This window comes from Oncorhynchus keta, chromosome 8 (genome assembly GCF_023373465.1).
Source record: "Oncorhynchus keta strain PuntledgeMale-10-30-2019 chromosome 8, Oket_V2, whole genome shotgun sequence".
Lineage (NCBI taxonomy): Eukaryota > Metazoa > Chordata > Actinopteri > Salmoniformes > Salmonidae > Oncorhynchus > Oncorhynchus keta.
In genome coordinates, this window is record NC_068428.1 from 23,806,174 (window position 1) to 23,832,052 (window position 25,879).

The 25,879-nt window shown below is 43.2% G+C and overlaps 1 protein-coding gene across 2 annotated transcripts in view; it reads left to right on the forward strand.

Moving 5' to 3' along the window:
- utrn (utrophin) overlaps nucleotides 1–25,879 on the forward strand; it is a 151,195-nt gene that overhangs the window by 23,125 nt on the left and 102,191 nt on the right. The window contains exons 1-2 of one of the 2 annotated variants that reach the window (XM_052523865.1): nucleotides 5,746–5,909; nucleotides 24,443–24,504. In XM_052523865.1, the coding sequence (XP_052379825.1) occupies nucleotides 5,858–5,909; nucleotides 24,443–24,504 (114 nt within the window). In that variant the 5' untranslated portion in view covers nucleotides 5,746–5,857. Of the gene's footprint in view, nucleotides 1–5,745; nucleotides 5,910–24,442; nucleotides 24,505–25,879 lie in introns of those variants that run through there. The other variant, XM_052523864.1, reaches the window with a different exon arrangement.

The window sequence follows — 25,879 nt, forward strand, 5'->3', positions numbered from 1 at the left end:
AAAAAGTGGAAGTAGGGCTTTTGCTCAGAGACAGAGGCCTCCTCCCTAGTACAGCACATACAGCACGAGGGCGTGGGCCTGTGGCATTCTGGGAGATTTCTATGGAGTGTTTGTCTCTGTGGCCTGAGTTCTCTGAGACGTGGGCCCCACCATTGACTCCTCTGTTCCTTCTCAGCTTGTGTGTGTGTGTGTGTGTGTGTGTGTGTGTGTGTGTGTGTGTGTGTGTGTGTGTGTGTGTGTGTGTGTGTGTGTGTGTGTGTGTGTGTGTGTGTGTGTGTGTGTGTGTGTGTGTGTGTGTGTGTGTGTGTGTGTGTGTGTGTTAGTGTTAGAGTTGGGTGGTATCCAGATGTACTGTACTATACTGTCATATTGTTTCTGTACCATACTGGGGTATACAGCATTACCGAATGTTCACACAATTACACTGAACAAAGATATAAAAGGCAACACACAACAATTTCAAAGATTTTACTGAGTTACAGTTCATATAGGGAAATCAATCAATTCAAATACATTCATTAGGCCTTAATCTATGGATTTCGCATGACTGGGAAGACAGAAATGTTTCTGTTGGTCACAGACTTACAGGAGCAGCTCAGGGATTCGAACCAACAACCGTTTGGTTACTGGCCCAACGCTCTTAACCACTAGGCTACCTGCCACGTATCTGCTGTAAGAAGCGTGTCTGCTGTAACTGTAATATCTTATGTTTCACCGAGTGGTGGCTGAAAGATGACATGGATAACACAGCTGGCAGGGTTTTTGGTCCATCTGCAAGATAGAACAACTGCCTCCATTAAGACAAGGGGTGGCGGTCTGTGTATATTTGTAAACAACAGCTGGTGCCCGAAATCTAATATTAAGGAAGTCTCAAGGTTTTGCTCGCCTGAGGTAGAATATCTCATGATAAGCTGTAGACCACGATTTTTACCAAGAGAGTTTTAATCTATATTCTTCGTAGCTGTCTATTTACCACCACAAACCGATTCTGTCACTAAGACCGCACTCAATGAGCTGTATAAGGCAATAAGCAAACAGGAAAACGCTCATCCAGAGGCGGCGCTCCTAGTGGCCGGGTACTTTAATGCAGGGAAACTTACACTTGAAGTCGGAAGTTTACATACACCATAGCCAAATACATTTAAACTCAGTTTCTCACAATTCCTGACATTTAATCCTAGTAAAAATTCTCTGTCTTAGGTCAGTTAGGATCACCACTTTATTTTAAGAATGTGAAATATCAGAATAATAGTAGAGACAGTGATTTATTTCAGCTTTTATTTCTTTCATCACATTTCCAGTGGGTCAGACATTTACATACACCCAATTCGTATTTGGTAGCATTGCCTTTAAATTGTCTTAACTTGGGTCAAATGTTTCAGGTAGCCTTCCATAAGCTTCCCACAATAAGTTGGGTGGTGTAACTGAGTCAGGTTTGTAGGCCTCCTTGCTCACACATGCCTTTTGAGGTCAGGTCTTTGTGATGGCCACTCCAAAACCTTGACGTTGTTGTCCCGAAGCCATTTTTCCACAACTTTGAACGTATGCTTGGATTGCTTGCATATGCTTGCATTGTCCATTTGGTAGACCCATTTGCAACCAAGCTTTAACTTCCTGACTGATGTATAGAGATGTTGTTTTAATATATCCACATCATTTTCCATCCTCATGATTCCATCTATTTTGTGAAGTGCACCTGCCCCTCCTGCAGCAAAGCACCCCCACAACATGATATTGCCACCCCAGTGCTTCACGGTTGGGATGGTGTTCTTCGGCTTGCAAGCCTCCCCCTTTTTCCTCCAAACATAACGATGGTCATTATGGCCAAACAGTTCTATTTTTGTTTCATTACATTTACATTTAAGTCATTTAGCAGACGCTCTTATCCAGAGCGACTTACAAATTGGACCAGAGGACATTTCTCCAAAAACTATGATGTTTGTCTCCATGTCCAGTTGCAAACTGTAGGCTGGCTTTTTAATGGCGGTTTTCGAGCAGTGGCTTCTATAGGGCTCGTTTTACTGTGGATATAGATACTTTTGTACCTGTTTCCTCCAGCATCTTCACAAGGTCCTTTGCTGTTGTTCTGGGATTGATTTGCACTTTTCGCACCACAGTACGTTAATCTCTAGGAGACAGAACTCGTCTCCTTCCTGAGCGGTATGACGGCTGCATGGTCCCATGGTGTTATACTTGCGTACTATTGTTTGTACAGATGAACGTGGTACCTTCAGGCATTTGGAAATTGCTCCCAAGGATGAACCAGACTTGTGGAGGTTTAGAATTATTTTTCTGAGGTCTTGGCTGATTTCTTTTGATTTTCCCATGATGTCAAGTAAAGAGGCACTGCGTTTGAGGGTAGGCCTTGAAATACATCCACAGGTACACCTCCAATTGACTCAAATGATGTCAATTAGCCTACCAGAAGCTTCTAAAGCCATGACATCATTTTCTGGAATTTTCCAAGCTGTTTAAAGGCACAGTCAACTTGGTGTATGTAAACTTCTGACCCACTGGAATTGTGATACAGTGAAGAATTATAAGTGAAACAATCTGTCTGTAAACAATTGTTGGAAAAATGTATTGTGTCATGTAGAAAGTAGTCCTAATGTCCACACACACACACACACACACACACACACAATTGTTTACAGCACAAAAATAGCCTATTCCCCCTCAGGAGACTGAAATGATTTGGCATGGGTCCTCAGATCCTCAAAAAGTTCTACAGCTGCACCATCGAGATAATCCTGACTGGTTGCACCACTGCTTGGTATGGCAACTGCTCAGCCTTCGACCAAAAGACACTACAGAAGGTAGTGCGTACGGCCCAGTACATCTAAACCATGCAGTGCCCTATTAGGCAAAACATAGCCCAAAACAAACTGCAAATGCACCCAACAAGATTGTAGTCAAGAGATTGTAGTCATTGAGTGCAAGGAATATGGGACCAAATATGGGACCACTCTAAGGGAATTTGTCCAAATACTTATGACAACTTCAAATGGGGGGACAAGATACACATTGTGCTTTCATTTATATACGGCATAACAGATATGTAAGGAAAATACCCTCAAATAAAGGTGACATTCTATACTGTAGCCTCATATGAAACATTTGATCTCAAATCCAAAGTGATGAAGTATAGAGCCACATTTAAAATGTTAGCTTCACTGTCCAAATACAAATGGAGGGGAGTGTAGCTCAGTGGAAAGTCCCTCTGGTTCTCAGATTATTTCAGTCCATACCAAATCCAGCCCCACCCAACCCAAACCCAACTCAGTTCTGTCCTAGACTGTATATTAGGGTTCTGTCTAGCCCAGCCCTGTCCTAACCCCAGCTGGTCTGATCCTTTATGGAAGGAAGTGGTGCTAATGCAATCTGACTCAGAGGGAAGTTAGTCACAGGACTGACCAGGCTTGTAATCCTTTTCCATTTCCTCCTCGTGGGAGAAAGGAAGAGTGAAAACAAAACACACCAAACAAACCCCTCCTCCCCTCTCTCTGTTTTCTCTGTTCTCTCTCTCCCTCTCATTTCTCGTGGGAGGGGATGGATGTAGGTCCAGTTGTTCCTCATTGTAGAGAGGTTTAGTCATTAGTGGCCAAATGGACTTTCTTTCCTCTCCTCTCTCTGGCAGCGATGGGGGGGGATGAGTCAAGGGAACAATGTTTGGTCATATGTCATCTCTCTGTTTCCAGTACTGTATAAAGGTAGTAGTATACATGGTTTAAGAGCGAGAGGGGTATCAGAGGGTTTCTCTCTCTCGGTGTGTGTTACGAGTCATCCTTTGGTCATGTTGATCTGCTGTCTCACTCTCACGTGTAACAGGATGTGAGCTGACCACCTGCTGGGGGGTGGGGGGCTGCTGTGTGGTTGTGTTTAGGCCAGTGGAGGATTCTCCCTTTTTGTAATTCTGATGTAACACACACACACACACACACACACACACACACACACACACACACACACACACACACACACACACACACACACACACACACACACACACACACACACACACACACACACACACACACACACACACACACACACACACACACACACACACACACACACACACACACCTGTCACTTTGACAGGAAGTCACTTTGACAGGAAGTCACACTTCTCTTGTTTGACAAGCTGGCCTTGTGCCTTCCTCACCTCCCTCTCCCCATCACCCTCTTCTCACACCCCTGCTGTAGTGTGTGTGACATAAGAGTACACCTTACCAGCAATCCAAGTAAACATACCCAGCATGCTCAGCAAGCAGCCCTCAAACGTCCACTTCCTCAGACTGCCAGTGCCACTACTTGTCTTCCTCTTCCGTGTTTGTTGTTTTCGTTTCTTTCTCTCTTATATGTTCTCTCCATCATGAATTTGAGTAAGTGGCTGCCTTGGAGAAGGCGCAGTGCTTCCAGACAGAGGAGGAAGCAGGAGAGAGTGTCTCTTGTTCTGGGTGAGTAGGACAGGATAAATAGCAGAGCTCTCTTCGTTTCTTGTTTCAACTAAAGAAAATAGTAAAGAGGCTAGAATTGCTTTCACTCTGTCTCTGTCTAATCGACAGTACAGTACAGATTAGTCGTTGCTGGCTTCCTCTACAGCGAGTAAACGTTTTTCCCCCACAGAATATTCATGTTCACTTTTAGGGTTGAATTTGATGAGCAAGTTTAAGTATCTTTAAAGTAAATGTGTGTAATTTTGTGTGTAACTTTATTCCAGCATCACGTAAAAACAAATAGCACTGCGTTTTTTTGTGCATGGTGATGTGTGGCTTTGTGTGTGTCTGGCCATGTGTGTGCGTGGTGATGTGTGGGTTTGTGTGTGTCTGGCCATGTGTGTGTGCTGCGTGTGTGTGTGTGTGTTTTGATATACTTCACATTCCTCCAGGGCAATAGCAGCACCTCTGTACGGTTGAACTACATGGTCAAGTGCTCCCAGCCAACCATGGCAGATATCATTATTTCTCTGTTTGGTTCTGGGGATGTTCTCACTGCGTTGTGTAGGGGTTATCTCTGGATCTAGACTATAGAGAACAACAGAAAAGTGGGTTTTGTGTATGTCCCCCCCCTTTGGCCATGTTTCTGCACTAGTTTTCTCGGCCTGTCTTCTGCAGTCTTTCACTGTGTCTGATAGGACTGTGGCTGTGTTTCTGATATTTGACATTCTTCCATGGTTTGATGTTGGAGATGTAGCAGCCCTGCTGGCTGCTGTGCTGTCTTATGTTGTGTTAGACAGATAACCGGTAACCCAACCAAGTCCTCGGCTCCATCCCTACCTTATCTGGCCCTCTTCTTTCCAATGTTGTGTCTAAGCTGTGAGTGTTAGGTTTACAGGTTTCTCTCTCTCTCTCTCTCTCTCTCTCTCTCTCTCTCTCTCTCTCTCTCTCTCTCTCTCTCTCTCTCTCTCTCTCTCTCTCTCTTTCTCTCTCTCTCTCTTTCTCTCTCTCTCTCTCTCTCTCTTATCTCTGTCTCTCTCTCTCTCTCTCTTATCACTGTCTCCCTCCGTAACGTGGGAGGCCTCTGCCCCCCTGTTGCATGCTGGGACAGGGTTTAGACAGAGAACGCTGTGTGTTCCTTCAGCGGAGCACGGTGTATCCCACAGTGCACTGCCCACCACACCCTGGCCCTGCCTTGCTCTCTGCTCCTCTCTCTCTCATTGGTAGTATCCCCCCTTTCCTTCCCTCTCACCCCTCCTCTCACCCTCTGCCCCTGGCCCCCCTCCCCTGCATTCTTCTGTTATTCTCCCTCTCCTCTGTTCAAGAAACTACAGTCAGGAGAGAGAGAGAGGAATGTGAGCTCCATTCCTGGAGTGTTTTTCTTCTTTTTAATGTTTTTGTATCTCGTATTTGGGAGAGATGGCGGAAGGCATAGTGGGAGAGATGGCGGAGCGTGGTCTCAAGCTCAGAGGTAGGACTCTCAACCAGGTGACATAGAACCAGGTAGACAAAGGTCAGTGACACACAGGTGCAGTTTTACTGTAGATAGACAACCTGTGACATGGAGCTGTCATTCACTCTGTGGTTGGGCACTTCAGGATAGTTGGATAGATTGGCTTAGGTGGTTTAGTGAGTCTGTGTCTTAGGTGGGTTACACACCTGTTTACGAAAGTGTGACGCAGCTGCTGCTGCAGAGATCTCAACGCAGCTGTTCACTCTGTGTGTGTGTGTGTGTGTGTGTGTGTGTGTGTGTGTGTGTGTGTGTGTGTGTGTGTGTGTGTGTGTGTGTGTGTGTGTGTGTGTGTGTGTGCTTTCTTGCCTTTACATAAGGGGATTCAGCATATTCAATAGTATAGCGTGACAATTGCATAGTTTCACTCCATGGACCTTTTGTGTGCATTGAACTTTACTTTGCGTAGTCTGCACCTCTGATTTCATATTGTGGTTAGACATGATGATTTGATTCTTATTCATAACTGCTTGCCTTACAACCTTTATTTTGACTGCATGGGAAATATATACAGTTGAAGTCAGAAGTTTACATACGCTTAGGTTGGAGTCATTAAAATTGTTTTTCAACCACTTGACAATTTCTTGTTAACAAATTATAGTTTTGGCAAGTTGGTTAGGACATCTACTTTGCATGACACAAGTAATTTTCCAACAATTGTTTACAGACAGAGTATTTCACTTATAATTCACTGTATCACTGTAGTTGGTCAGAAGTTTACACACACTAAGTTGACTGTGCCTTTAAACAGCTTGGAAAATTCCAGAAAATGATGTAATCGCTTTAGAAGCTTCTGATAGGCTAATTGACATCATTTGAGTCAATTGGAGGTGTACCTGTGGATGTATTTCAAGGCCTACCTTCAAAATCAGTGCCTTTTTGCTTGACATCATGGGAAAATCAAAATAAAATCAGCCAAGACCTCAGAAACAAAATTGAAGACTTCACAAGTCTGGTTCATCCTTGGGAGAAATTTCCAAACGCCTGAAGGTACCACGATCATCTGTACAAACAATAATACGCAAGTATAAACACCTTGGGACCACGCAGCCGTCATACCACTCAGGAAGGAGACGCGTTCTGTCTCCTAGAAATGAATGTACTTTGGTGTGAAAAGTGCACATCAATCCCAGAACAACAGCAAAAGACCTTGTGAAGATGTTGGAGGAAACGGGTACAAAATTATCTATATCCACAGTAAAACGAGTCCTATATCGACATAACCTGAAAGGCCGCTCAGCAAGGAAGAAGCCACTGCTCGAATACCGCCATGAAAAGCCAGACTACGGTTTGCAACTGCACATGGGGACAAAGATCCTACTTTTTGGAGAAATGTCCTCTGGTCTGATGAAACAAAAATATAACTGTCTGGCCAAAATGACAATCTTTATGTTTGGAGGAAAGCGGGTGAAGCTTGCAAGCCGAAGAACACCATTCCAACCGTGAAGCACGGGGGTGGCAGCATCATGTTTTGGGGGTGCTTTGCTGCAAGAGGAACTGGTGCACTTCACAAAATAGATGGTATCATGAAGTGAGAAAATTATGTGGATATATTGAAGCAACATCTCAAGACATCAGTCTGGAAGTTAAAGCTTGTTCGCAAATCGGTCTTCCAAATGGACAATGACCCCAAGCATACTTCCAAAGTTGTGGCAAAATAGCTGAAGGACAACATAGTCAAGGTATTGGAGTGACCATCACAAAGCCCTGACCTCAATCCCATAGAACATTTGTGGGCAGAACTGAAAAAGCGTGTGTGAGCAAGGAGACCTCCAAACCTGACTAAGTTACACCAGCTCAGTCAGGAGGAATGGGCCAAAATTCACCCAACTTATTGTGGGAACCTTGTGGAAGGCTACCTGAAACATTTGACCCAAGTTAAGACAATTTAAAGGCAATGCTACCAAATACGAATTGAGTGTGTGTAAACTTCTGATCCACTGGGAATGTGATGAAAGAAATAAAAGCTGAAATAAATAATTTTCTACTATTATTCTGACATTTCACATTCTTAAAATAAAGTGGTGATCCTAACTGACTTAAGACAGGGAATTTTTACTGAGTTTAAATGTATTTGGCTAAGGTGTATGTAAACTTCTGACTGTATTTTTAACATAGTCAGTTGTTGCTTCTGTGGTTTTGAGATGGAATACTTTCAGCAGCCAGAGAGTTTATCATTCTGCTGTGTGTCAGGAGAAACCTTCTCACCTGTAAATTACACCATACCTACCTCCTCATCTACACACACGGGGGTGTTTTTGAAAAGGACTAAGTGGGGATATCGGTTAATCTTCCCGGACACAAGGAGTGTTTTCCCTACAAATTCCCCAATCCCGGCAGCGGAGCATCGACAGTTCTGGGTCGGGCAAGCTTGGGCAAGTGTCTGGTTGGTGGGGGTGGAATGCGTGGGAAATGATGTGAATGCTATACATTCCACACGTCCCACAAAGTCAAAATATAACACCGTTGAGCTGTGAACAGGGGGACAAGGGGTGCGTGTGTGTCTGTGTGTTTGTGTGTCTGTGTGGATGATGTAGTGAGGCATGGGTTGAAGAGTCCGTGCATAGTGCATCATCATTTGTCCGTGCAAACGATGATTGATAGTTAGTTCAACAATAACATCTTATATGCAGATGCAGTGTGCGTGTGCGAGCGTTCTTTGTGCTCGTCTGCGTCAGCGTTGTATCTGGTTGTTGGGCATACATAGGGCATACCACCCATTGAGCCCTCTGTTAGGGTCAGTTGTACACAGGTCAGGTCAGGGCAGGGGTGGAGCTAGACTGACGGATATATGTCCTAACAGCTGTGTTGTTTTTAAAACTTTACAAGGTGAAGTTTACCCGGGAGGGACGGTACCTTTTATGACATAGTCTTCTGTTAGAAAGTGTTTCTCTTCACGGCTCAGACACAAGGGACTGGTTTAGTGCCCAGTGACACAAGACCTGGGAGAAGCATACAATGTACACTGAACTGTACTGAAAGCCTTAAATGGTTCAAATGCCACTCAACCTCATACAAAAAGTTGCCTACACTGTTTAGTTTATTGGCTAGTGCTGTCAAACAATTAAAACATTTGATCAAGTTCATTGCCAGATTTGCTGTGATTAACCTCTTGGTCCTACCTGGCACGCAGGCGTCCCATCTAGAGCTCTGGAAATGCAAATGCGCTACGCTAAATGGTAATAGTATTAGTTAATTCAATACCCTGCATGTGTATTTTAATGAACGTTTGAGTTTTAAAGCTACACTCGTTGTGAATCCAGGCAACAAGTCAGATTTTTAAAATGCTTTTCGGCGAAAGCATGAGAAGCTATTATCTGATAGCATGTAACACCCCAAAAGACCCGCAGGGGACGTAAACAAAATAATTAGCATAGTCGTCGCTACACAAACCGCACAAATAAAATATAAAACATTCATTACCTTTGACCATCTTCTTTGTTGGCACTCCTAGATGTTCCATAATCACTATTAGGTCTTTGTTTCGATTAAATCGGTCCATATATAGCCTAGATATCGATCTATGAAGACTGTGTGATAAACGGAAAAAAATAGCGTTTCATAACGTAACGTCATTTTTTAAAATTCAAAAAGTCGACGATAAACTTTCACAAAACACTTCGAAATACTTTTGTAATGCAACTTTAGGTATTAGTACACGTTAATAAGCGATAAAATTCATCAGGAGGCGATGTCAATTCTATAGGTGTCTGTTTCGGAAAAATGTCTTGCAGAGAGCTCGACCAAAACATCCGGTCGGAGACCGGAGGGAATCGATTCCCTTGATTCGGTCAGACCAAGAATCAATTGTGAATCAAATGACAAGACTCTAGACAACGTGTGGAAGCTGTAGGCACTGAAACCTCGGTCTCATGTAATTCGATTCACTTTGAACAATTCCTTGAAGTCGCGGATGGATATTTATTTCCATTTTCAGTGATCAGATATTCCTGCACTTTTCGATGAAACGCATGTTCTGTTATAGTCACAGCCGTGATTTAACCAGTTTTATAAACATCTGAGTGTTTTCTATCCACACATACTAATCATATGCATATACTATATTCCTAGCCTGAGTAGCAGGGCGCTGAAATGTTGCGCGATTTTTAACAGAATGTTCGAAAAAGTAGAGGGTTGACTTAACAGGTTAATCATGATTCATCGCAAATTCAGAATTTGCTCAAATGGAGCTGTAATTGAAAGATTTTTATACAAAAAGCATTACAGAAATATTTGCCGTCTTGATTTTGCCCAAAGTAACGATAAGTCAAATCTGTTAAATCGATAAAGCACACGTTCTTTAACCTCAATGTCAACTTGTTTTGACCTCACATTGCTATTTTTAGTTTGATAGATTCTGGATTTCGGATGTTTGCAGTGTATTTTGAATACCTTTCAACACTAAAATGACAAAACGTTAACTTTAGTTAACTGATTAGCTCTGACAGCACTACTGTAGACACATTTCAGGTTATTGATGGAATTCCCTCTCGTCTAAAACAGTCCTGGCTGTGCTTAACCTGCAGTGAGATAAAGATAGAATCATCAGAAATGATGTCCTCTCTGTTTTCCCTGGTCCCAGGGCTCCTTGTGTTGATGTGAGTGTTGCTGCCATGGAAACTACAGTGGGGCAAAAAAGTATTTAGTCAGCCACCAATTGTGCAAGTTCTCCCACTTAAAAAGATGAGAGGCCTGTAATTTTCATCATAGGTACACTTCAACTATGACAGACAAAATGAGAAAAAAAATCCAGAAAATCACATTGTAGGATTTTTAATGAATTTATTTGCAAATTATGGTGGAAAATAAGTATTTGGTCAATAACAAAAGTTTATCTCAATACTTTGTTATATACCCTTTGTTGGCAATGACAGAGGTCAAACATTTTCTGTAAGTCTTCACAAGGTTTTCACACACTGTTGCTGGTATTTTGGCCCATTCCTCCATGTAGATCTCCTCTAGAGCAGTGATGTTTTGGGGCTGTTGCTGGGCAACACAGACTTTCAACTCTCTCAAAAGATTTTCTATGGGGTTGAGATCTGGAGACTGGCTAGGCCACTCCAGGACCGTTGAAATGCTTCTTACGAAGCCACTCCTTCATTGCCCGGGCGGTGTGTTTGGGATCATTGTCCTGCTGAAAGACCCAGCCACGTTTCATCTTCAATGCCCTTGCTGATGGAAGGAGGTTTTCACTCAAAATCTCATGATACATGGCCCCATTCATTCTTTCCTTTACACGGATCAGTCGTCCTGGTCCCTTTTCAGAAAAACAGCCCCAAAGCATGATGTTTCCACCCCCATTTCCACCCCCATGCTTCACAGTAGGTATGGTGTTCTTTGGATGCAACTCAGTATTCTTTGTCCTCCAAACACGACGAGTTGAGTTTTTACCAAAAAGTTATATTTTGGTTTCATCTGACCATATGACATTCTCCCAATCTTCTTCTGGATCATCCAAATGCTCTCTAGCAAACTTCAGACGGGCCTGGACATGTACTGGCTTAAGCAGGGGGACACGTCTGGCACTGCAGGATTTGAGTCCCTGGCGGCGTAGTGTGTTACTGATGGTAGGCTTTGTTACTTTGGTCCCAGCTCTCTGCAGGTCATTCACTAGGTCCCCCTGTGTGGTTCTGGGATTTTTGCTCACCGTTCTTGTGATCATTTTGACCCCATGGGGTGAGATCTTGCGTGGAGCCCCAGATCGAGGGAGATTATCAGTGGTCTTGTATGTTTTCCATATCCTAATAATTGCTCCCACAGTTGATTTCTTCAAACCAAGCTGCTTACCTATTGCAGATTCAGTCTTCCCAGCCTGGTGCAGGTCTACAATTTTGTTTCTGGTGTCCTTTGACAGCTCTTTGGTCTTGGCCATAGTGGAGTTTGGAGTGTGACTGTTTGAGGTTGTGGACAGGTGTCTTTTATACTGATAACAAGTTCAAACAAGTGCCATTAATACACGTAACAAGTGGAGGACAGAGGAGCCTCTTAAAGAAGAAGTTACAGGTCTGTGAGAGCCAGAAATGTTGCTTGTTTGTAGGTGACCAAATACTTATTTTCCACCATAATTTGCAAATAAATTCATTAAAAATCCTACAATGTGATTTTCTGGATTTGTTTTCTCATTTTGTCTGTCATAATTGAAGTGTACCTATGATGAAAATTACAGGCCTCTCATCTTTTTAAGTGGGAGAACTTGCACAATTGGTGGCTGACTAAATACTTTTTTGCCCCACTGTATGTCTTATTTGGTTGTAGGTCTCTATTTCAGCCCTTGTTACGCTCCTCTCCATCATGTCTTGAATTTTATATTTACATTTTAGTCATTTAGCAGACACTCTTAACCAGAGCAACTTACAGGAGCAATTATGGTTAACTGCCTTGCTCAAGGGGACATCGATAGATTTTTCACTTAGTCGGCTCAGGGATTCAAACCAGGTTACGCTCTTAACTGAAAATGACCAGAGAAAGAGTGACTGGACTGTTTTGGTTTGTGTTGCATGGTCACACACACACACTGTATGTTATGTCTGTGTCTCTCCTTCATGAACGATTCGATACGCATCTATATTAGAGGTCGACCGATTAATCGGAATGGCCGATTTAATTAGGGCCGATTTCAAGTTTTCATAACAATCGGAAATCGGTATTTTTGGGATCCGATTTCCGATTATTTTTTTAAATGTAATTTTTGTTTAAAAACAATTATACCTTTTATTTAACTAGGCAAGTCCGTTAAGAACACATTCTTATTTTCAATGACTGCCTAGGAACTGTGGGTTAACTGCCTTGTTCAGGGTCAGAACGACAGATTTTCACCTTGTCAGCTCAGGGTTCCAATCTTGCAACCGCACAGTTAACTAGTCCAATGCTCTAACCAATGCACTCCACGAGTAATCTGCCTGTTATGCGAATGCAGTAGAAGCCAAGGTAAATTGCTAGCTAGCATTTAAACTAATCTTCTAAAAAACACAATCATAATCACTAGTTATAACTACTAATCCAGTTTAGCAGGCAATATTAACTAGGTGAAATTGTCTCATTTATCTTGCGTTCATTGCACGCAGAGTCAGGGTATATGCAAGTTTGGGCTGCCTGGCTCATTGCGAACTAATTTGCCAGAATTTTACGTAATTATGACATACATTGAAGGTTCTGCAATGTAACTGTTACGAATCCCTTTTGGCCCGACAGTCTAGGGGGGATGGTAATGAGACCCGTAACATAACTCATGCAAATTATTATTGTGACAAAGTAAAAGTGTGAACGAAATAACCACGACAACAGAAATCTACCGTCAAACTCTAGGTTTATTTATAAACACACGGTAATGGGGGAGCAGGAAAAGGGGCTGAGCTGGACCCAAGGAAAGAAACAATAAGTATACAAAAACACACCCCTAAGCTAGACTAGCCTACTTTAACAACAGCTAACTAACTAACCAAAAATACAGTGGGTGGTCCGCCCAGTTCTAACTAGTGTATTTAACAAAGTTCACCTACGGGTAGTGTATGCCCATGGGCGACTTGTCTTGGTTTCCCCCTTTTCCCACCAGCAACAAACAAATACCATAACCAAAAATAATACTCACAGGTGATGACAAAGTGCTATGAAGTGCTTTAAACAAAAGAGAGGTTAAGACACAAAGCGAGAGCTGGCCAAGGACGGCACGTTCAAGAGTTTTGGAGAGAAAAGAAAGAAGGGATACTGGTCTGTAGTTGTTGACATCGGAGGGATCGAGTGTAGGTTTTTTCAGAAGGGGTGCAACTCTCGCTCTCTTGAAGACGGAAGGGACGTAGCCAGCGGTCAGGGATGAGTTGATGAGCGAGGTGAGGTAAGGGAGAAGGTCTCCGGAAATGGTCTGGAGAAGAGAGGAGGGGATAGGGTCAAGCGGGCAGGTTGTTGGGCGGCCGGCCGTCACAAGACGCGAGATTTCATCTGGAGAGAGAGGGGAGAAAGAGGTCAGAGCATAGGGTAGGGCAGTGTGAGCAGAACCAGCGGTGTCGTTTGACTTAGCAAACGAGGATCGGATGTCGTCGACCTTCTTTTCAAAACGGTTGACGAAGTCATCTGCAGAGAGGGGAGGGGGGGGCTTCAGGAGGGAGGAGAAGGTGGCAAAGAGCTTCCTAGGGTTAGAGGCAGATGCTTGGAATTTAGAGTGGTAGAAAGTGGCTTTAGCAGCAGAGACAGAGGAGGAAAATGTAGAGAGGAGGGAGTGAAAGGATGCCAGGTCCGCAGGGAGGCGAGTTTTCCTCCATTTCCGCTCGGCTGCCCGGAGCCCTGTTCTGTGAGCTCGCAATGAGTCGTCGAGCCACGGAGCGGGAGGGGAGGACCGAGCCGGCCTGGAGGATAGGGGACATAGAGAGTCAAAGGATGCAGAAAGGGAGGAGAGGAGGGTTGAGGAGGCAGAATCAGGAGATAGGTTGGAGAAGGTTTGAGCAGAGGGAAGAGATGATAGGATGGAAGAGGAGAGAGTAGCGGGGGAGAGAGAGCGAAGGTTGGGACGGCGCGATACCATCCGAGTAGGGGAAGTGTTGGATGAGAGCGAGAGGGAAAAGGATACAAGGTAGTGGTCGGAGACTTGGAGGGGAGTTGCAATGAGGTTAGTGGAAGAACAGCATCTAGTAAAGATGAGGTCGAGCGTATTGCCTGCCTTGTGAGTAGGGGGGGAAGGTGAGAGGGTGAGGTCAAAAGAGGAGAGGAGTGGAAAGAAGGAGGCAGAGAGGAATGAGTCAAAGGTAGACGTGGGGAGGTTAAAGTCGCCCAGAACTGTGAGAGGTGAGCCGTCCTCAGGAAAGGAGCTTATCAAGGCATCAAGCTCATTGATGAACTCTCCGAGGGGACCTGGAGGGCGATAAATGATAAGGATGTTAAGCTTGAAAGGGCTGGTAACTGTGACAGCATGGAATTCAAAGGAGGCGATAGACAGATGGGTAAGGGGAGAAAGAGAGAATGACCACTTGGGAGAGATGAGGATGCCGGTGCCACCACCCCGCTGACCAGAAGCTCTCGGGGTGTGCGAGAACACGTGGGCGGACGAAGAGAGAGCAGTAGGAGTAGCAGTGTTATCTGTGGTGATCCATGTTTCCGTCAGTGCCAAGAAGTCGAGGGACTGGAGGGAGGCATAGGCTGAGATGAACTCTGCCTTGTTGGCCGCAGATCGGCAGTTCCAGAGGCTACCGGAGACCTGGAACTCCACGTGGGTCGTGCGCGCTGGGACCACCAGATTAGGGTGGCCGCGGCCACGCGGTGTGGAGCGTTTGTATGGTCTTTGCAGAGAGGAGAGAACAGGGATAGACAGACACATAGTTGACAGGCTACAGAAGAGGCTACGCTAATGCAATATTTAGACTTCGGGATGCCACCCGTTAGATAAAATACCGAACGGTTCGGTATTTCACTGAAATAATAAACGTTTTATTTTCGAAATGATAGTTTCCGGATTCGATCATATTAATGACCAAGGGCTTGTATTTCTGTGTGTTATTATGTTATAATTAAGTGTGATTTGATAGAGCAGTCTGACTGAGCAGCAGCAGGCCCGTAATCATTCATTCAAACAGCACTTTTGTGCGTTTTGCCAGCAGCTCTTTGCAAGCACAGCTCCGGCTGGTGAAACCAATGTGAAATGGCTAGCTAGTTAGCTGGGTGTGCGCTAATACTGTTTCAAACGTCACTCGCTTTTAGATTTGGAGTAGTTAATCCCCTTGCGCTGCAAGGACCGTGGCTTTTGTGGAGCGATGGGTAACGATGCTTCGAGTGTGGCTGTTGTCGATGTGTTCCTGGTTCGAGCCCAGGTAGGGGCGAGGAGGGGGACGGAAGCTATACTGTTACACTGGCAATATTATAGTGCCTATAAGAACATCCAATAGTCAAAGGTATATGAAATACAAATGGTATAGAGAGAAATAGTCCTAGAAATACGATATTAACTACGGCCTAAAACCTCTTACCTTGGAATATTGAAGTCTCATGTTAAAAGGAACCACCAACTTTCATATGTTCTCATGTTCTGAGCAAGGACCTTAAACGTGAGCTTTTTTACATGGCACATATTTTACATGGCACATATTACTTTCTTCTCCAACACTTTGTTTTTGCATTATTTAAACCAAATTGAACATGCTTCATTATTTATTTGAGGCTAAATTGATTGTATTGATGTTTTATATTAAGTTAAGTGTTAATTCAGTATTGTTGTTCAGTATTGTTGTAATTGTCATTATTACAAATAAAAAAATTGGCCGATTTAATCGGTATTGGCTTTTTTGTCCTCCAATCGGTCGACCTCTAATCTAGATACAAGGGCTTTGATACGGTACAGGGACGATATGTTTTAGTTTGAAACAAATCGGTGCAATTAGTTTTGATTAGGGTACCGATTGGATGCGATTCGGGACAATATATTTTTTACATGAACACCTTCATTTTCCTTTTTAAATGAATATTTGCTGCTGATGGGAGCTCAGGAGCGGGCCTCTCTCAGATTACTTTTCTAAGCTGTGTGTTGTGTGTTAGTTGATGTGTGAGTGTGTAACTTCATGTAGCTTTAGCTTTTTCCTCTGCAGAGGTGTGTGTGTGTGTGTGTGTGTGTGTGTGTGTGTGTGTGTGTGTGTGTGTGTGTGTGCGTGTGTGAAGACCGTCCCCACGTCTGTGTGTGAGAGAAGACCGTCCCCAGTCCCCACCTCTGTGTGTGTGGGTTCCCTGCAGTGCTTTGGGTCATTAGCTATCAGATCAGTGAGCTGTAAGAGGAGTCCTGTGGGACTTGTCTTCCTGATGTAATCACTACTTCCTGTTTCACTGGCAGGCAGATTGGAAGAAGGCCTTTCCTCTCAGAGCGGATAGCCGTGTGTGTGTTCTTACCATCATCGTCTGGTTTCACTGGTTTCGTGTCCGATTGTATACTAGTGTGTATATGTTAGAGGGAGTGTGTGTAATATGATGACTGATGCATACTCCAAAGGGAGTGTTTGATTAATACACACTGCTCAGCTTCCCCACATCCGTTCAATAGCAGGTATATAGCTCATTTCTAGGTGGACAGATTTGGGCTGTGGCGGTCATTACATTTTGCCAGACGGTTATTGTCATGCAGAAGAACAGTTATCTGGCTATGCTCCCTGCCATAGGCTGTACGCTAGATCATTTAGCTGACAAGATATGCTCATAAGTCCCTTGATATTATATGGTTTTATAGTAAGAAGAATATAATTGAACTTAGCTGAATAAAATTGCAAGGATATTTTTCCCATTCCGAAGCGTGTGTGCTATGACGTGGCCATGTTGAACGTAAAAGGGATCACTTGAAACAGGTCTTGTATGCTAGATTTAGAGTTATTTGGCAACTTTATTTGTGAATGAAACAAACCTTAGAATGTCTTAGAAATCAGAGCATATATGGGCTGCATGGAGCGACTATCTGCTATTGATTTGAGAAAGAAGCAGAAAAAGCTTGTTCTGTTCCTTGCTTCAGGCTGCACAGCTGTTCTCTCATCAACTGATTTTCACCCATCAGACTATTCTCAATTTAACCTTGTCTTTACTAATATATAAAATGTGTTTTGATTTAGAATGGTCCATTGTCAAATGGGCAGGAACAAGGACAGGGGGAAAAGACATGTAGGTAGGCTATGTATTGTATAACGGCATAATCATTAGTTTAATTCCCTTATTTTTCCGGGCTTGGGCTCTTATATAGGCCAATGTGTAAGGGTGTTTTTGAAATAATCTTCACTTTAGAAAGCACTGTCCATTTCATTGTGTTAGGCTTTGAAACAACATCCACAACAACCTTGTTTTCCACTCAGTTCAAATCTGTTGTTGAACTTCTTTCTTCAAATTGATCAATCACAGTGAGGTGAGTTTTAAGAGCATGATACTGTTTTGATGATAAGTGTTTGATGTGATTTTCCCATTGCATTTACGTTGATGTCAGTGTTTAGAGGGACAATAGAGCCCTGAGTACCAGGCCATTAGGACCTGATGGAGGGACAATAGAGCCTTGGGTACCAGGCCATTAGGACCTGATGGTAATTAGCGAGTTGGTTACTACTGTTGTGTCTTTGGCTATGCCGGATTAAGTGATATGACATGCTATTCTATAAAATCCTTTCTCTGTAATTAATATCACCTGATTGAGCTCATCATGTAAATGTAATTAACTAGAAAGTCGGGGCACCACAAAAAATATTTATAGAGCAGTTATCTTCTGAATAAACTCTTAACTTGTTGAATCTAGGGGTCATTTTTTTATTTTTGGAAAAATAACGTTCCCAAAGTAAACGGGCTATTTTTCAGGACCAGATGCTAGAATATGCATATTATTGACAGCTTAGGATAGAAAACACTCTAAAGTTTACAAAACTGTAAAGGTATTGTCTGTGAGTGTAACAGAACTGATATTGCAGGCAAAAGAATGAGAAACATCCAATCAGGAACGCAGCGGTTTCTAAATAAGAGTCCCTTCCTATGCTTCCCTATTGAGCAGTGAATGGGATATCAACGAGATTCCTATTTCTATGGCTTCCTCAATGTGTCTAGTATCACAAGACATAGTTTCAGGCTTTTATTTTGAAAAATGAGCCTGAGCGACAACATTGCGTCAGTGTCCACCTGATGGCTCATTGTGTATTTCTCGCGCAAAAGACAGAGGTAGCCATTTTTCCACCCGGTCTTACTGAAAAAAGCTCTGTCCCGGTTCATATATTATCGAATAGATATTTGAAAAACACCTTGAGGCTTGATTATAAACAACGTTTGCCATGTTTCTGTCGATATTATGGAGCTAATTTGGAATATTTTTCGGCGTTGTCGTGACCGCAATTTCCGGTTGTTTTCGGAGCTATTTTTGGCTAAAAAAATAATATTTTTGGAAAAAATAAACATTTGCTATCTAACTGGGAGTCTCGTGAGTGAAAACATCCGAAGCTCATCAAAGGTAAACAATTTAATTTGATTGCTTTTCTGATTTTCGTGACCAGATTGCCTGCTGCTAGCTAGGCATAATGCTTAGCTAGGCTATCAATACATTTACACAAATGCTTGTCTTACTTTGGCTGTAAAGCATATTTTCAAAATCTGAGATGACAGGGTGATTAACAAAAGGCTAAGCTGTGTTTGAATATATTTCACTTGTGATTTCATGAATATGAATGTTTTCTAGTAAGATTTTTTTGTCCGTTGCGTTATGCTACTTATAGTGTCAGTTGATGACAATTCTCCCGGATCCGGGATGGGTAGTTACAAGAGGTTTTTAAGACCTAGTAATAATTTACATCAATAGCAGTCAATATTAATCGTCACCTTATTTCAGTCTCATCTGAAAGTTGTAAATTCTTGGATATCTTCACAAACCCTGGCTAACAAGTTGAATCAGCAAATTGAGTTTAATCCTACCCCCTACTTTTTCGAACATTCTGTTAAAAATCGCGCAACATTTCAGCGTCTTGCTACTCATGCCAGATATATAGTATATACATATGATTAGTATGTGTGGATAGAAAACACTCTGACGTTTCTAAAACGGGTTAAATCACGGCTGTGACTATAACAGAACGTGCGTTTCATCGAAAAGCGCAGGAAAATCTGATCACTGAAAATTGGAAAGTATATCAATGCGCCACTTGCATGTATTGTTGAATGGAAACCAAATTACCTGGAGCCGAGATTGCAATTCCTATAGCTTCCACACGATGTCACCAGTCTTGTCATTTGCCTGGGCTTTGTTTCTTGGTCAAACAAACAAGAGACAGCCCATTTCTTCCGGTCTCCGACAGGATGTTTTGGTCTTGAAATATCCGGACATTAGTTCAAGACGTGGAGCTATTGAATATACATCGCCCCGTGATCAAGTTGATAGATTATTAACGTTTACTAATACCTAAAGTTGCATTACAAAAGTATTTCGAAGTGTTTTGTGAAAGTTTATCGTCGACTTTTTTAATTTAAAAAAATTATGTTGCGTTATAAAACCCTGTTTTTTTCCTTGATCACACAGTCTTCATAGATCGATATCTAGGCTATATATGGACCGATTTAATCGAGAAAAAAAAGACCCAATAGTGATGTTTATGGGACATCTAGGAGTGCCAACAAAGAAGATCGTCAAAGGTAATGAATGTTTTATATTTTATTTCTGCTTTTTGTGTAGCGCCGACTATGCTAATTATTTCGTTTACGTCCCCTGCTGGTCTTTTGGGGTGTTGCATGCTATCAGATAATAGCTTCTCATGCTTTCGCCGAAAAGCATTTTAAAAATCTGACTTGTTGGCTGGATTCACAACGAGTGTAGCTTTAATTCAGTACCCTGCATGTGTGTTTTAATGAACGTTTGAGTTTTAACGAGTGCTATTAGCATTTAGCGTAACGCATTTGCATTTCCAGATGTCTAGATGGGACGCCTGCGTGTCGGGTGGACGTAAGAGGTTAATGAATATGATGTCAGTTCGGTTGTCATCTGAGACATTCTCATCAATGATAGGAAGACATAAACTGTACAGTGGAAAGTCTACACATTATAGTTATCAGATTCACATGGAATTGTTGAGCAATTTAAAATGTTTGAATATGAAATTATTTGTGAGGGGATGAAATGTGATTTTAGCTTCTAAAATGTGAGAATTGTGTTTTCATGAGTGAATTAGGCCCGAATCAGTGGCCCGCCCACGGGAAGAGACATTGGTTATAAACTATGAAACACGCCCTCCTCTCCCTTCCTATATAAAGCCTTGACGTCAATTTAACTTCCGGTACAGGGGACATTAAGGCGACGGCCTTGATGTCAGAAGGGTTCAGATAACTACAGAGCAAAGCCAATCTCAGCTACCTAACGAAATTAGCATTGAAGTCCCACTTGAAGAGGACGGTCGACACGTCGGATATGATGAATTTCAACAATACCAGCCAGAATATAGCATGAGCATATAAGCATGGCAACGGGGTATGAACTTTGAACTCTGATTCACTCCAGCCGCCAAGCGTAGACTGGGAAAGGACAGACAGAGTATACCGTCTACCACACAACGACGTTATTACAATGTATCCAATTTACCACCAGAGACATTATTCCGAGGACAGGAAGATCTCTGTTGGCCAACCCGACCAGCATCTACAACCAGCCTATTGAAGCGAGTAAATATTTAGAATGCATAAGATCCTGTATTTACGATAGAGTAGCTGCCTACGGACCGATAGAGACATCGCTTCTCCCTTTGTTCTTCAGTCTTCCCGCTCTTTCACTCAAACCCAACCCCCATTCTTTGTGTAACCAGCTGTCATATCTATTCCGTCCGCTCGGGACGTTTTCCTTTATGACATAATTTGTAATCAGGGTATGATTAATTCTGTGTGATTAGTTAGGTATTTCATAAATAAATAATTAAGTACCAACACATATGTTCAACTGGTTGGATTACCAAAATATGGTTCATTTCTCACCACCTTCTGATGTTCCCAGAATCTCCATGTTAAAACCAAGTGATATTCAATAGTCACATAAGTAGGGTAGAGAGAGGAATACAGGGGGAGAGGTATTTATGACTGTCATAAACCAACCCCCAGGCCAGCATCATGACACTACCAACACATGTCCAGAGAGCATAAGAGGAGATAACCGTGACTCAACGGTCATGTGGAATTTTACTGCGGTCAGGAAATTTTGTCAGCCTGTGATTGTCATGCAAATAACCAGTGGTCTCATGGTAATTTACCACTAAAATAAACACATTTAGCATCTCCTGGCTTCCACGCATAGCCTGCAAGCCACTGTATCAGACCTTTTGAACAGCTAAATTTGAAAAAGTCAAATACATCTATTTAATATAGCCTACACCATCACAATCAATCCATTATTTATTTTAGACAGGTCTATGAAACATGATATAAAGAAAATGTAGCCTATTTCAGAAGAACTAGGCTACATCTGTTACCACCTCAGTCATCGGCTTCATCGTATGTACATATCCCAACCAGAAGCCATGAATTACAGGTAACGTCCGCACTGAGCTAAAGGCTAGAGCTGCCGCTTTCAAGGAGTGGGACACTAATCCGGACGCTGTCAGAGTGTGCGCAACTGGTCGAATGAAGTCCTCTCACCCTCTCATCCTCCCCCTAGTCCCTGTCCTCTCATCCTTCCCCGAGCCCCTGACCTCTCACCCTCTCATCCTCCCCCTAGCCCCTGTCCTCTCCTCTCATCATCTCACCCTTCCCCTATTCCCTGACCTCTCACCCTCTCATCCTCTCCCTAGCCCCTGACCTCTCACCCTCTCACCCTTCCCCTATTCCCTGACCTCTCACCCTCTCATCCTCCCGCTAGCCCCTGACCTCTCACCCTCTCATCCTCCCGCTAGCCCCTGTCCTCTCACCCTCTCACCCCTCCCCTTGCCACTGTCCTCTCACCCTCACGCCCATCTCACTCTTCCCCTAGTCACCTCCCTGGGGCACATTCCTGTCTTTATACCCCTGCTCTGTGAGCCAGCGGTGCTCACACATAGTCCACACATCTTGAACAAAGGAGTTGCCGACCCTTCGGGCTGGTGATCATAACCTTTGACCTCTGGTGTTCTCCTCCCCCCAAATACATGGATGTTGTTTAACACCCAAAATACATGGATGTGCCTGGGGTGGGGGGAAATGTAGGGTGATTTCTCTCACAGACCAGACAGACCAGACAGACAGACATAGTTGAATGAACTCCTCTGACAGACAGCCTGTGGTGGTCATTATTGAGAAACGACTGACAGCTCAATGAGGGGCTTATATTGAAATATACATTTCAGCTGACTGACAGGTGTGGGATAGAACCAACTTAACTGACAGATCAGGGAAGCGGACTATGACAGTAGTGGGCGTAATTGCCACTGTGGTTGACAGTTGAGAGACCCCTGAGGTTGTAGGGATGGAACTACATAATATAGTCATTAAACAAGTAAAATCACCTGACATACTGCTTGTAAAATCACCTGACATACCTTAGTAGAAAACCTGGCAGGCAGTTAGCTTAGTGGTTAGAACGTTGGGCCAGTAACTGAAAGGCTGCTGGATTGAATCCCTGTGCTGACAAGGTAAAAATCTGTCGTTCTGCCCCTGTTCCCCAGGCGCCGAAGACGTGGATGTTGATTATAGCAGCCCCCCCGCACCTTTCTGAATCAGAGGGGTTGGGTTAAATGCGGAAGACACATTTCAGTTGAATACATTCAGTTTCCCCTTCTACACAATGAGACCATATTAGAAACCTGACCTACTGCCTTCTACACAATGAGACCTTATTAGAAACCTGACCTACTGCCTTCTACACAATGAGACCTTATTAGAAACCTGACCTACTGCCATCGACACAGTGAGACCTTATTAGAAACCTGACCTACTTCCTTCTACACAATGAGACCTTATTAGAAACCTGACCTACTGCCTTCTACACAATGAGACCTTATTAGAAACCTGACCTACTGCCTTCTACACAACGAGGCCTTATTAGAAACCTGACCTACTGCCTTCTACACAATGAGACCTTATTAGAAACCTGACCTACTGCCATCTACACAATGAGACCTTATTAGAAACCTGACCTACTGCCATCTACACAATGAGACCTTATTAGAAGCCTGACCTACTGCCTTCTACACAGTGAGACCTTATTAGAAACCTGACCTACTGCCTTCTACACAATGAGACCTTATTCGAAACCTGACCTACTGCCATCTACACAATGAGACCTTATTAGAAACCTGACCTACTGCCATCTACACAATGAGACCTTATTAGAAACCTGACCTACTGTCTTCTACACAGTGAGACCTTATTAGAAACCTGACCTACTGCCTTCTACACAACGAGACCTTATTAGAAACCCTGCTGGAGAGAACAGAAGACAAGAGAGGTGGGGAGGAAAGAAGGAATAGAATGTGAAATATTTGTTCTGATGTACTGAGTCACTTGGGAGTGATTACAAATAGTTGATGTGTGAGTGTGTAACTTCATGTAGCTTTTTCCTCTGCAGAGGTGGGTAGGTGGGTAGGTAGGTGGGTGGGTGTGTGTGTGTGTGTGTGTGTGACTGATTGCGTGAGTGTTTTTTGGAGTTCTGACGTTACAGTCTCACCTTTCTGGATCTCTGTCTCTCCAGACTGACATGTTGTTTTGTTCCCAACCTTTTAGTAGGTTACATGGTCATTATCTTTACATCAATCTTCTATCCAGCTCCTAGTGGTCTCATCTCTGGCACAAATAGTGCAGCAATCACCTCAGAATGGGACTTTTAGTCTGGTTTCAAAGACCTGCAGGTACACCTAATAACATGTCAGTGAGTCTAGTCTCAGAGTTGGTGTTCTCAAATGGAGGCACAATTGATCTGCATGTGCTCTCTGTTGACTGATGTTGCAGACCTATCTGTCCTGTTCTCCTGTTGGAATAGTGACCGGTCCAACATGATGTTTTGTTCTGGTTGGAACTAAAAACAAGGTGTGTTTCTCACCGTGTCTCTTTTTCTCTCCTCTCTTTCACAGATGAGCACGACGCAGTACAGAAGAAAACCTTCACCAAATGGATAAATGCACAGTTCTCCAAGGTAATGCCAAAGTGTGGTAGGCTATATCCGAACCTGTTCACACAAAGGTTGCTCAGTTAAACCCACCAATAACTTTAGTTAAACCCACCAATAATTTAAGTTAAACCCATCACTAATTTAACTTAAACCCATCACTAATTTAACTTAAGCCCATCACTAATTTAAGTTAAACCCACCAATCATTTTTGTTAAATCCACCAGCACCAGCTAATAAAATATTGTTCTGGAAACCTCCAACACTGATGATGAACTGAGCTAGGAGTTTGAAGACGGGCTGAATGAAGTAGTGTGAGCAGGTTATTTCTGTCCAAACAGACTGTTTTGTTTGACTGTTTCAGACTAATAACTTCCCCTTTGAACACTAACCCTGACCTTCTCTTCCCAGGCCCAGGAGAATAACAGATTCACTGCAGGAAAGAATAGATAGCGTAGCGGAGCACTAAGACGACATTAGCATGGCTGACTCCCCTATTACAGTGTATAGAGGGAAAATGCTTCAACGCTAACTCGATTTAGCTATTGTCTTCTTGATAAATTAATTGGTCTTCACTTGAGTCTGGTTAATCTTCTCTGTGTTAATCAGAAACATGCTAATGTAACATTGACGCTTCTGTCCCTCTCCTCGCCCCAACCTGGGCTCAAACCAGGGACCCTCGGTCTCCCACAAAGCATTGTTACCTATCACTCCACAAGAGCCTTGGCCCTTGTAGAGCAAGAGTAACAACTGCTTCAAGGTTTCAGAGCAAGTGACGTCAACTAGCTAGCCATTTCACACCATTTACATTAACACGCGCTAATGCTAGGCTGATAATGGACTTTGTGTGTGTGGTCTTGTTTTAGCTATGTTCCCTCACTCCCACAGGGTAGTTAACAGAAATATTTTAAACATGCTTATACAATTTCACTAATGAGTTTTCCATAAATACATGTATGGACTCTAGTTTTTGTATTTTTCTCATTCACTCTCATTTCTCTCTCTCTCTCTCTCTCTCTCTCTCTCTCTCTCTCTCTCTCTCTCTCTCTCTCTCTCTCTCTCTCTCTCTCTCTCTCCCTTCTCCCTCTCTTTTTCTCTCTGTAGCCCCCCCCCTCTCGCTCTCTCCATCTTTATTATTCCTCTCCTCTGTTAGCTCTGTGTTTCTCTCCTCTCCCCTGTGTTTGTTAGCTCTGTGTGTTTCCCTCCTCTCCTCTGTGTTAGCTCTGTGTGTTTCCCTCCTCTCCTCTGTGTTAGCTCTGTGTGTTTCTCTCCTCCCCTCTGTGTTAGCTCTGTGTGTTTCCCTCCTCTCCTCTGTGTTAGCTCTGTATGTTTCTCTCCTCTCCTCTGTGTTAGCTCTGTGTGTTTCCCTCCTCTCCTCTGTGTTTATTAGCTCTGTGTGTT